A 13,696-nucleotide genomic window follows, 5' to 3' on the forward strand; every position below is an offset into this window, starting at 1 on the left:
TATTCAAGTGCTCTTACAGTATGTTATACTGCAGCCTAGTACATTATAGGTCGGGTGCTCATTTATGGCTGCATGCTTAAATAAGCTATTGTGGTTGCGTTGACTCCCAAAATGATTTCCCAAAAGCCCTTTTTTAAATTTATTTATATATATTTTTTATTGCCTGTTTTACACTGACTGACTCCTCACTCGCTACTCCTTCCTGGCCCACGACCAGTAAGACAAGTGAGTTGAGTGCATCACTGAACCCCAGCGGCCGGGCCCACAGCGGGGTAAGACTTCTCTTTGTTCAACCATAATGAAAACCATAGACTGTCTGTCTATGCATTAAAAACTCTTCTTTTATTATTTTTCTGATGGTGTATTTGGTTTCAGCAACACTGCAAATTCCAATGGAAAAAATCTCATTGGCTATTTGTCGTCTTATTTTTTTTTACCTGCTGTTTTTCTTCCCCGTCTTTTAAGAGGCCTTCCACCCAACAACCTTCAGTCCCTTTTGTACAAAATGTGTGTACATTTTTCTGTTCGAAAGTTAGCCAATATAAATATTTTCACCCTTTTTTTTTTTTTTTTTTTGTATGAACAGTTCTGAAATGCATGTGATATTATGCAGCTTTAGTTGGCAATTATAAAAGGGAAGACACCATTTTCATATATTTAATTGGTAATACCAAAGGTCATTCACAAAACCTTTTACTGATTATGACATCAAGCTAGTCCATGCACACAGCAGCCAGTTATTACACTTCAAAGTGGACAGTCTACATTATTATATATTTATGTTCAACTTCATACAGTATCTATCTGCACCCATGTTGCTGTTGCATAAGCAAACATCTTGACATCAATGTTATTTTATTAGCGACAACTTTTTCCTCAAAGAACAATGTATTTAAACAATCTTTCTAAATTCAAATAATACTGTTAGTAGTTTATATTCCATGGCATACAACAAATGTACATTCATAGTAATGCTATGCTGTAAAGATACTATGGATGCTGTGCTCGGATAGTATTTATTGTATCTTTTGTTATTCCTCTATTGAAACACGATCATCCAATCAGATGTGTTCGCTGTCCTTCAGACTGACTCAGATGTCCTTGCCACACTCTGGGCACAGGATGTCGTCGCGCTCGGTGAGGAAGCCGCGGCCGACCAGGGACACGGAGCACTTCTTACAGTTGAAGCAGTCGTTGTGCCACTGGCGCTCCTCAAAGGAAATGTACTTGCTGCCTCCGAGGCCTGAAAGTGAAGAAGAACAAGTCCACGTTGAAACAACCGGGAAGATGCAATAAGAAAATGGTGTACGTTTTTTTTTTTCCTTTGATCCCATGCTACACCTTTCACAATTTTCACAGAATTTCAGGACAATAAAATGCATGACTTGCGATTACCGCTAATGGGGGTGGTGCAGGAGGCACACTTCTTGGCATACAGGTTGCAGAAGCAGTTGAGACAATAGGCGAAGTCGTCTCGAGAGGTAAACCTCTGGCCGGACAGCTGCTGCTTGCAGCTGGTGCACAGGAAGCAGTCCTTGTGCCAGGGCTGGTCACGGTAGGTCACCCCGCCCGTGGTGATGGGCTAATAAGAGGGGAACAGGGATGTCAAGATGGTCGCACTTCAGGCATAAACATTGGTTTATTGAAGATGGAGAATAAATTGAGGACTACTTTTGAAGATCAGTCCTACCTTCTTGCAGTGCACACACTGCATGGCGAACTGCTTCTCGTAGCAAGGCACACAGAAGCTGTTGTTGTCCTTGGGGATGAAGCTCTTGGTGCCGATGGGCTGCTGGCATCTCTGGCAGGTGAAGCAGGTCTCGTGCCAGCTGTTCCCCTTGTGCTCCATCTTCCTGGAGCCTTCAGAGAGCCACGGAGGGATGGATGGAGGTGGTGAAGGAATGCAAAGACAGCAATAATCAAGAAACAATATACATTAAAATAATTAATTATCTGTCTTTGTCAGAACGACCAGTTCAATTTATGTTAAAAAAAACTTGAGTATAACTTTTGAACTTGATATTAAGAATTTCCTTATTGTCCATATTGGTCCTTTTTTCTTTGTATCAATCGTGATGACAGTTAAATGGTCACCATAATATGATACGAGAAAAGATGGGGCACTATGTATAATTTGATAATAATAATATGATATGATAATACATGTGGCACCATACACGTGTGTATGGTTTATTAATCAGGGGTGTTTTTTATATTTCTTAGTTAAAGTGTTAGATTTTCCCCAGTTTCTGCACACCTAATTATATTGTTAGATACATGATATATACTTTATTTGCTTCTCTGTGGACAGACACATTAATAGGGCACAGATACCCAGTCTCCTCATTACTGTTTGACTTCATCATTAGAAGCTTGTTTTACATCTTCACTCACCACTATATCTAAACATGTATTGATTGATTGAAATTGACCGCCGACTTTAAATGCAGGTAGTTTGCATATAGAATGAAAGACTAATGAATATGTCTCCATTATGCTCCTGCAATACTATGCACCTTGTAGCAATGTTTACACACAACACGTGTCCATGTATGCCAATGACCTTCTCTTATACCTAATCATTTCCTCTTGATTACACTACAATAACTACCTCTAACATCACAAACTTAGACAGTATATTTACCTGATGTTCCCACAGACACATTTCCTGACTGCTGTGCACACTTTCCCTAACATAATTACACTGATTTATTGTGCCTATAACGACACATTTTGGCAGCATTTAGATTGAAGACAATCACGTGTGAACCATTCACAGAAGCACTATTCTCAAATCTTTTCACGTCATAAATCGGATGTTGCTTTGGCTTAAATATGATGCTCTCTTTTAAGGTTTTCTTCCTACCTGGCATGATGGTTTTCTTGCACTCGTGGCACTTGGAGGAATACTCATTGGAGTAGCACTCAGTGCAGAGGAGCTTCTCATCTTTGGTGGAGAAAGGCTTGTCCACAAGCGAACGCTTGCACTGGAAACACTGGAAACACTCCTCGTGCCAGTGGCGGTCCTTGTAAGACAGGTCCTACAAGAACATCAGACGGACGCTTAGCTGGGACCGACTTTGATGATGAATTGCGTTCGAGACGGAAAATCCACAGATGTTAGGGGTCATATGCTCAATGCATTTTGTGACATCTCTTACCCTGGTGTTACAGCCAATGGGCTTCTTGCACTCCTCACAGGTGTTGGAGTACAGGCTCTCATAGCATTTCACACAGTAGGGATTCTCCTCTCTCAGGACATACTTCTTCCCAAAAAGGGACTCTTTGCAGTAGTGGCAGTCGTAGCGCTCCGTCATTTTCACAAAGAGCCTCTTTCCTGGAGAGAGAGAGAGAGAGAGGGAAAGAAAAAGAGACGCAGCGAGTGAGAAGAGAGAAAGTATTCACGAGTGGATTTTCACAAATGAAACAGCTTTCATCTGGGATGATTTTCCACACCCCATCCGCCTCAATAACAAAAAGCTTTGTGGACCATTTTGTCTCTTCGCTCCTCAGTTCAAATACATATTTGTACTGACACAGACAGCAATTTTTCAGAGAACGTTAATTCCCGCGCAATAAATGTTTTCTGGGACACATTCGGTATCAAGATACTTCACGTGGCAGATTATTTCTTTCCCATGTTGCATTCGGCTCCCTTTCATCTCTCTATCTCCCATCTCTAAAGCGGTCCTTCATTTGGTTCTCGCTGTCAGAAGTAGAAGGTGACAGATGAGAAGCATATAAATAACTCCTATCAGCCATGCTTGGAGACAACCCCCCCCCCCCCCTCCTCCCCTGTTGCATACCGACGCTTACCATGCCAGTGTACACAGGCCCATCCATCACCTCACGGCCAGCTGTCAGCACCAGATAACTGTATCCCTTGTCATCAGGCCATGTGTGTGTGTGTGTGTGTGTGTATAAGTGGGGTCGAATGGCAGTCGTAATAATGGCTACTCACAATCTGCAGCTGCTTGTAGTCTCCCTGTTAAGCCCTCTGGCTCTCCCACCTATACCTACATTCTCTTACTCTCTGGACCAAGGATAGTATAGCCTGTATATTTGTTTGATTCTCACACACACACACACACACACTCACACACACAGACTCTGCTACTGATGTGACTATATGTGTTGGGGAAAGCTTTTGGCCATATAAGGAGGCTAGAAAAACAAACGATGGGAAACTCAAAAAGCGTGTCTCTCCTGACCTCTCTTTTATTCTTTTCTGGCTTTCTTAATTGTTTGACTTCCTCGTTTTTAATTCAGCGTCGCTCCTCCGTTATTATTCCCACTTTTTGTTTTACTGTGCTTCTTCCCACCTCTCTGCGCCAACATGAGATCTCTTGCGTGATCTGTTGTGGATATTGTCTTTTATCTGGCTGGAGTCGAGGCGCAGAATCCGCCCGTCCTTTCAGCTCTGAGTTATTCTCACCCCTCCCACATTCCCTCATTGTCTATTGCTCTAACCATGAGTCACCTAGCTTATATAAGGATTTATCGGACTCCTAAAAATAAAAAAAAGATAATCTCAACTGCCTCAAATAAAACTTCCAGCTATTCCGACACGCCATGCAGCTGTTTCCCGGCTCCCGGGGTCTCTTTGATGCTGCCCATCTGGGAGACCCTCAGACCAAACTAAGGAAGGCGAGTGTTTGACCTCGACCTATTCTCTGGCCTATTTCAGCTCTTAGCGCATCATGTCAGAAAGTGGGTTCTTTTGGTTTAAATAGCCACACTTGATTTCCAATTTATTTGTATTATAATTATTAGAAACTCTTCACAATTCCCAATGTTTTTAAAGATGCATATTTGTATCCTTAAAATGTTATCCGACCATGTATAGTGTCCAATCCATAAATCAGTACTACAGTAGCTCTGACAGTGAGACCTCGAAACACAGCCCGCTTACATTGACTTGATTCTCTTTCAAAGCAACAATTCTGGTGAATAAATACATATTAAAAACAGCCAGTAACAGCAGGCTTGTAAGAATGAATTGTACAATCAAATTAAGCTCTAAATTGGTAAATGTTCCTTTTAAGTCCTGAAGTAAATGCAATACAAAAGAAAAGTGCAGTTCAACCTGAACCCTTCCGCCAACTCTAAAATGGCATGCTACTGGATAGATGCCATATTCCTTTTGCATGAAGAGATCTTTTCTAATCCCTTAGCCGTTGCATTGTATTAACAGGTACTACTTGTGCACTTGAAAAGTGTTTTACGACAAGGTTTCTTGTGCGATTGCATCACACTGAAATGCAACAAATGCTGTGAAGCTACAACAAAAGCAAAAGAACCGGCTGGTAGTGAATATCAATCAGCTGCTACACGCTCACTAACACCGTTTTGTTGAAGGGAAGTGTGAGATTGATGAGAAAGGAGAAAAGAAGGTTGGAAATGAACTAACGGGGGGGAGAAGGGGTCTTGTTTTGGAGATGGATGATTTAATAAAAGAGTAAGTCAGGCTGTCTCTGAGACAAAGGGCAGATAGATGGGGGAGAGAGAGAAGATGGGGTTAAATAGTAAAGGTGCTGTGCAGATGGAAAAGAAGGAGAACACGAGCGGGTGGATGGGGAGGCAGACGGGAGGACGCCAGAGCACAGTGAGCGGCTGTGTCCTGGACGATGGAAGACACGGTGAATGGAGACCAATGAAAGGGTGAATGGGTGGAAAGATGGAGGGATGGATGGATAGTGGAGTTGAACAGAGTTGGGTTCTTACCTTCCTGTTCGAGGAGTGTTTGCCTGTGCTCGAGTCTGGGCAGACTGAGAGAGGATGGCTCCGGGAGAGCCGTAGTTACTCCTGATTGCATTACTCCACCCATCAAGGGCTAATTGAAAACGGGGGAGGGGCGACTTGGAGGGGGGGGGGGGGGGGTTTGCAAAGGGGCAGGGAATCTATTTTGAGATGATCTATGAATACAACGGCGCTTCACAGAGATAACCCCAAGGCCCCCTTTCACTCGCTCATTCAGTCACCATGCGTGGCCTTTTAAGGCCACTCCGTAGTTCACTCTCTCACACGCGATATAAGTGATCCCTTTGCTCGCTCGCTCACATGAATTTCACTCCATCCGTCTAATATTTGTGTTTCTCCCCCACGACGGGCCTTATCGTAACATCCCTCCCCGTCCAACTTCCTGGAGGAAAAAGCAAGTTATCAACTGCTGTTTTCTTTATGCTAGAGATATCTGTGGTTATACATGTCATAATATTGCACACACACACACACACATGCACGCTGTTACATAATGCTATAATCTTCTTATGGCCAGTTGATACATGATGAAAAGGACGCCAAGGGTCGAACGTCAAAGATTCTTGTCCTTTGAGATTTGTCCTGACTCAAATGTCCCATCTGTCTTTGCCTCCCTATATTTCTCCTCACGGGGGAATACGCTTTTAATCCCAAACCTCCAAAGTGTCGGGTACAGTATCCAGGCCGGGTAACGACAGACACCCGCATGGGTTCTAAAAAAGTGTAAGAACTATTTTCTGCAAACCCCCCCACACTCTCCTGTTCATACTGGTACACCATGCACCCTCCATCCACACAACGCTCTTCCCAAATCTGCCTTCCCTCTTTCCAACTCTCTCATTCTCTTTTTTTGTCTCCCTCTCTTTTTATGTCTTTGTATGTCTCTCTCTCTCTCTCCCTCTCTCTCTCTCTCTCTCTCTCTCTCTCTCTCCCTCTCCCTCTCTCTCTCTCAAGTAGGTTTTCCTGACCCAGTGGACCCTGGTCACTCACCAGTGAGAAAATGCATCACTAGTTTCAAGTGTTCTATTTTTGGGGCTTCACAAAGTGTGTGTGTGTAGGGGGGTCCGTTTCCGTGTGTGTGTGTGTGTGTGTGTGTGTGTGTGTGTGTGTATGTGTGTGTGTGTGTGTGTGTGTGTGTGTATCCTAGCGACATGACTGCTGGTCCACTACTTTGATCTCAAGTATTAAGATGTATTGAAATGGAAATTTGGCACTGTCTTTCTGTGCGGTCACCATGGCGATGAATCCTATTACATGTGGTGATCCCCCTGACTGGTTCACATATTTTGTGAATGGATGGATTGTTGTGAAATTAGTATGTGAAGTATTTATCTCTAAACTGTTCATCGTGCTCATCATCAAGTCACAATTTTCATTTATCACTGTAATTTATGACCAAATACCTAGAATGCGAATGTTCTTCCCATCAGCTAATAATACACTTAAAATGATGAACATGGTATTATACCTGATAAACATTAGCATTTGGCTCAAAGCAGCTTTTAACTATGTGTTGTTGTTGTTTTTTTAATCAAACAATGTTGTTTTTGTATTACTCCTAAGTGCTCCAAATGCCACCTGAAATTAGAATAATCATTAAAAATGAACTTTTCAATGTTTTAAGGTAGATAACAGCTTGTCAATGCTGTCATAAATATATACTTGATTTATTCCTGTGGGGAAAATCTCAAGGAATGCCTTTCAACACTGGTTTGAAACAGGCAGCTGGGACCAAAAGGGTCCGTGGAGAATTTGGACTAGTCGGCGAAATTGAAGTCCGACAGACAAAAGAATGCGAGGAAAGAATTCAGAGGAAAACATTGGGAATGGATTTGGTTTCACACTTTTTCATGCATTCATCTAAAGTGCTAATAGTACAAAACAAATCCAGATATTCCTCATTAATATTAATCACATATGCCCGTAAAGATGTTCCTCTGATAGTGCCACTAGACTAGTACCCCTGGCCTGGCAAATAAATAATTAACTTAATTTTAGGCATGTGATTCTAATTAATACCGCGAGGGCCAATATGTTTTATGACCAACTGAATTAGTGGCCAGGACTGTGATAGCCGTGCCATTGCTGAGGGCACGTCCCCCCCCCCCCGTCCCCGTCCCCGTCCCCCCCGTCCCCCCCGTCCCCCAGCTGGCACACAGTTGTCCCTCCCCATGTGTGCTCCAACTCAGCTGCTAAGGCCAGGGGGGATAAAGGTGCAGCTGTCCTGGGCCCTGCAAGGCTATCGTGATGCTAAAGCCCGGTGCGTATTCTTCTGCTGCAAATACAGCCATGTGTGCAAAGGTCAAGCAAGGACAACCCCATCATCACTAGTGGACTATTAATCATTAATGCCACAGCAACCAAATGAACTGGAATTTCTCCTGGGTCACCCAAGATCCAATATGATCCTTTTGAAAAACTTCACTTACACTGCCCGTCAAACTGGTTGAAATGGATCCCAGCGACTGACTTTAAAGAACGTGCAGCGTCGATAACGGAGGTCTCGGATGGGCAATTAGTGCTGATGAAGCGGGACAGAATCACTTTGGGCTCCCACTGTGGGAAGAGGGTAAACTAAGCAAGTGTGACTACCATAGACTGGATTAGATGTTGACTAGATTACCTGCATGAAAGGAACATTTGACATATTGGGAAATACTGTTATTGGCTTTCTTGCAGATAATTGAATGATAATAGTTACCACCCTTACAGTATATATTGGAAGGGTGGTAACTATTCTCATTCAATATGAGGCATACAGCTAGCAGCTAGTTAGCTTAGCACCAAGACTGGAACACGGAGAAGCAGCTAGTCGGGCTATGTCCAACAATAGCACAATACATCTGTATCAGCATCTGTAAAGCTCACTTATTAACTTCTTATCTTTTAAAATGTATTAAAAAAAAAAATAATAATAATAAAAAGTGTAGACATGACTGCTCTGTTTTGAGGGGGGCTCAAAACAAGAACTAGTTCTGCACATATTTACCAAAATATGGTAACATATTTATTTTCTGTGGTGCATGCTTGTACTCATTTAATGAAATATGCTGTTATGTGTTCCTTAATTGCTTTTGAGTTGAGTGAGGGAATAGGGAGGATTTTTTTAAATCAAGAATTAGCCTCACGAGCCTGAACTCTTTCAACTTGCTCTAACAATTTCATTCTTATAATTTTTGTTGAAAGATGTTTTTCTTGAGCTGGGGACAATTTACATCATGCGTTTATGAGAAAGGTATGCAGAATTATAACATTTAAAACTAAAAAACTCACAAAACTTAATTGTGTGCTCCTGTTTGAATGCACAAGTATAATTAGGGTAGAAATCCTGCTTGGGGCATTAGTCAAAGAGTGTCTTTAGGCTGCAAAGGATTCAGAGCTATTTATATATGCATCCCATATGGAGGGTATGGCCTGAGGCCCCATCACTCATTGTGCAGCCAGACAGAGATGAGCAGGATTACTGTTCATGGTATCTTGTATCTGCTGCAGGATCACTTGAAACTCAAATCTCATTATTGTTTAAATAATATAAATAAGAAGAAACACCAACCATACTATGGTAATATAGATGTTGGTTGTGTTTACGTGTCTGAAGATGCTTTAGATGGGGAGAGAACAGCTGATTCTGCATATCCCATTGGCTTTAAGGAGCTCCTTAACTCATGCATACATTCATTCTTCTATGCACACCTGTTATAATTCCCAGCATGCATTAGGACGTAAAAAACCAGGTCAAAACAAAACCATTTCAAATATAAAGTAAAGCAAATTGAAGTATTGCAAATGAAAAAGTTAAAAGTTCAAACTCGTGAACTTACAGTATTATTCCCCACCCCCCCACACACACACACACACATACACACACACACACACACACACACACACACACACACACACACACACACACACACACACACACACACACACACACACACACACACTAAAACACCTGTTCCTGTGCACATCTCAATGGTCAATGTGGTTGCAAATTTACGAAGACGATTAAAAGCCTCCTGCGCTCGTCTTCCCTCTGTCTTCGCGCCCTGTGCCAGAGCAGTGATGTGGGTCTATATATGACACAGCAAATCTTCAGTCATTAAGCCCGGTGTTGTGTTCGCAGACCGCTAAATCCCTGCAGAGATTAGAGGGATGTTTCGACCCCGGCAGTCACCAGACACTTTATTTAGATGCTATTTAGATCTTCGTCTTTTGTCTTTGTTCCCTTTTCCTTTTACGTGTAAAACAAACCCACCCAAAGCAGTCAAACTTACACCAACAAACACTGCACGACTACAATCCACTTTCCTCCGTTACATGTGACATTGGAAAGCACACAGATTCATATGGAGAGCCTCCAAAAGTAGAGCAGAAAGGATCCTGATAACACAATTATTATTACATCTTTAGTGTTTTTGTCTTTCCTTGGTAAAACATTTATAGAGGCATCTACGTTGTGGACTGGGTTGGAGTGTTTTCTTTTCCTCGAAGGCTCAGTCCTCCAGCTATCCAGCTCATCTCAAGTCGCTTCAGTCGGAAGTTCCAGTCTTAATAACTTAATCTGTCATTGCTAGTTGTTTTTCTCGTGGTCCCATTCACTGAGAGGGTGTGCAGTCTCATCTGATCTCACTTATCGAGACAACAACTGGGCGCCTCAGTCTCTGGCCACATTTATCTTACTAATTCTGTCTGTTACAAAAGGCAGCTGCCGTGGCGGCTAGAACCAAGCACAATTTTCCAGAATACAGATCCAAAAGATCTAGTGGACCCGGTGGTGTGGCAGCTGGGGGGCCAACGGTGCCCACTTTGTAATGCTGCTGCTGGCTGTTATTATTGGATACTGCACCAGCCTGCTTGGTTAAAGATTAGGTTTTGTTTAAATCACAGCTGAAATAATAAAAACTACCGATTTGGTCAATGACAAGTAAGTTCAGCTTCAGGATTTGGTGTTGAGAGCCTCTCTCCAATTAGGAACAATGTCATGAGTCTCTCAGAGTATCTATTTGGGTTTTTAAACAGTTTAAACACATAGGATGCAAAGGTTTTAATTAGTGAGCTTTAGAGGAGGCTTTAAGTATATTATGAACTGTGTGTGTGTGTGGCGATAATTCCTGGAAAAATCTCAAGAAGCACTTCTCTGGAAGTTATCATCCAAAAACAGACCTGCAATTACAGCTTATCGACATAAGTGCCGCCAAAGAGAACAAAGATTGCAAATGTATTTTTTTTGTTTTTGTTTGAACTAAGATGTGTTTCTGATATTTTAAATATATAATTTGTTGCACAGATTTTTATTAGACTGCATTGGTTTTAGCTTGTGTATTCAAAAACTGATCAGAGAGTCTGTTAAAACATACAAATCACAAGATTGAATCACTAACTTTAATCAGCTTTCTCATTGTTATTAGATATATATCCTGATGTTCGCTTTGTATCCCCAAATTGCAGTCTTGCGCCTCTGAATGACATTTTTTTTTCCCACCGTAAGGTGGTTTGGAGATGGCATGCATGATAACACAGCCCCAACAAATATGCACATAACCCCACATTTCATCGAAGACCTTCTGTGGGATTCCCATTTCACGGGCGGCCTGGAGGCCACAGGATAGCACGCATAGCACATGGGCCACCGGCTCATCGCGTACATCATCACTTCCAATCAGGTGGCCTTAGAGACGGACACCAAAATAAACACCCAGTTTCCTCGGCGTTGTAACTGTAGCTCTGCTCGGCTCTCAGCGGTCTCTCAGTGGGAGTCCTTGGTGAGAATATGAGGGGCGTGGATCTAAAATGGAAGACATCCTGGTTAGAGCAGTGGCAGAGAGAGTGTTGACAAGTGTTACTGCAACCTTGATTAATAAGTCTCCTCGGGCCTACGAGAGGAAAAGGTGTATAAAGACAAACCATTCCAATGCTTTTGCACTTTTACGTCAGCTTTGAATCCCCTGTTCCCTTGTTAATGTTACGTAGTTGTTGAAATGTAATGATGACGTCTAATGACAAACTTGTAGTGAAAACATGCTCCTCGGCTCCTCCCAATAATCCTGAAATCAGCTGTGTTAAAATAAATAAAACTAACTTAACTGTAACTAGCATGTGCTTGTAATTCCTTGTGTCTTTCTAATCAGATGAATTCATTAAAGTAATTGTTTGTATTGAATCAGAGAGGGGAGTTGGGTTGGTGATTTGAATACCACACCATATTGACCCGGTAAAAGGTTGTGTGGTGACGGAGATGGTGACACGCTTCTCCGTCAGGGATGCTCTGCCCCCTTGTGATGGGAGAGCCAAGCGAGAAAGTTTATATATTTTTATTTTTATTCTGATTTTTGCTCACAGATTTAAAAAACTATTGTGTTTTCTCCCTCATGCCTGTCATTTTCTGTTTGCTTCCCACAACCTCAGATGAGTAGAAACCTTAACTGCCCTCTCCGGTGTAGTAATAGCGAGTGAACATGTGGGGGCGCTGTAGAACAAGGAACAGGTTGAATGAAGTTGCATCAGTGTACCTGACCTATGAACTGTAAAATGAGGTGTGTGTGGCTATGAGAGGTGTGTGCATTTAGATTGAATGTACAGGTCTGTAGAGGTGAGGAGGCTGGCATACACTGTAACTATGTGGCATGAATATGATGCACGCCTTTGATTTACTGTGTATATGTCTGTATTTCTTGTTGACTTTGTCATCATAAACAGTGAAGAATGAGTCAAAGATAGCCAAAGATGTTCTTTTTAAAGCTCTTTTCCAACTGAATTCAACTTTAATTTAATCTTTAATTAATTGTTTTTGATTTGATGGGTAAATGATGATGTCCAAAAAATTAATTAGCTGGAAAAAGGAAACGCGGATAATACATTCCTGATTGAGTACACTTTTTCTATGATGAACTTTAATCCTATAGTAAATGTCAAACCTTATTTTATTACCAAGTGTCATTATATACAAGCTCAATGTTTACTCATCCAACAGTCATCTTTCCGAGCTGTTATATAACACCACAATATTTTACAATATATCACAGCTTTCATGTCACTGACCAATATCAGCACAGGAATGAATTTCTCTCTGGCGATAAACCTTCAGCATTGTTAAATATCATATCTGCTTAACTGTAAGCTACTATCTAAACCTATTGTAGTTTAATTTTTCTCCAAGGGCAAAAATACTAAATAGTCTACAATATTGCATCCTTTTCATCACTTTACCCACCCACAACTTAACCATGGGCTACTCTTTCATATTACCTATGTAAGGTGTATAGAAACATGTTAATTATCATGTTCATGTAACCTTGTATATATGAGCTCATTGTATTGTAGTGTCACTTCCCTTATCTGTACTTCACCTATTCTTTGCTGCTGTGATACTTCTTTAATGTTCTTATTTTAATGAGGTCTCATCATTTTTTAATGTGGTCTTGAGTGTGTAGTAGTAGTAGTAGACTGTACCTGTATCTGAAATGTAAAGGTAATTATTGACCCAACAGTCACACTGAGGTCCATTTCGTTTCAGAATTATTACATTTAATACAATTGATGAAAAAAACAAAGTGAAGCAAATGTCCCATTGTCATCAGCAAGAGGCGCCATAGCCCCCCACAGCGCGTCCCTCTCCCTCCGGCGTTGTCCTGTACCAGTCCCGGCGTTGGTGACGTCATCAACGCAACCGGCAATCAAGCTCACCGATAAACAGCACGAACACACCGGAAAAGAGTGACTTTCACAATTAAACGTTGCTTTTTCTTTTTAATAACTGTTTTGAGTTGTACAAAATGGTTGTTAAGAGACTAAGAATACAAACAAAAATAATAGAGGATAAGTAAGAAAAGACCTTAAGCAACATAATTAAGGTTATTTGATTACATTTTATTGACACCACCTTTTTGCTAGACTTTATTTAATTGTGTTCCTGATTAGTATTAATAGCAGTATTTAT

At 41.5% G+C, this 13,696-nt stretch overlaps 1 protein-coding gene across 1 annotated transcript; it reads right to left on the reverse strand.

Annotated features, from left to right (window-relative positions):
- Positions 1–1,091: 1,091 nt before the first annotated feature.
- On the reverse strand, positions 1,092–5,742 carry fhl2a (four and a half LIM domains 2a). Its single transcript, XM_034561563.1, has 6 exons — positions 5,725–5,742; positions 3,162–3,337; positions 2,867–3,041; positions 1,691–1,860; positions 1,396–1,582; positions 1,092–1,243 (listed from the first exon to the last, which is right to left on the reverse strand). Exons 2-6 carry the CDS (start codon positions 3,315–3,317, stop codon positions 1,092–1,094), a joined length of 840 nt encoding a protein of 279 aa, XP_034417454.1. The 5' UTR covers positions 3,318–3,337; positions 5,725–5,742.
- Positions 5,743–13,696: the final 7,954 nt, after the last annotated feature.

Source organism: Cyclopterus lumpus, chromosome 21, assembly GCF_009769545.1.
Source record: "Cyclopterus lumpus isolate fCycLum1 chromosome 21, fCycLum1.pri, whole genome shotgun sequence".
Lineage (NCBI taxonomy): Eukaryota > Metazoa > Chordata > Actinopteri > Perciformes > Cyclopteridae > Cyclopterus > Cyclopterus lumpus.

Bases quoted from the DNA above. Each gene is read 5' to 3' on its own strand.
- fhl2a (XM_034561563.1), bottom strand. From the start codon at position 3,317: ATGACGGAGCGCTACGACTGCCACTACTGCAAAGAGTCCCTTTTTGGG. The intron at 1,583-1,690 runs GTAGGACTGATC...CCCTCTTATTAG, and splicing joins AGTGTGTGCACTGCAAGAAG to CCCATCACCACGGGCGGGGT. The intron at 1,244-1,395 runs GTAATCGCAAGT...CTTCACTTTCAG, and splicing joins CTGCACCACCCCCATTAGCG to GCCTCGGAGGCAGCAAGTAC.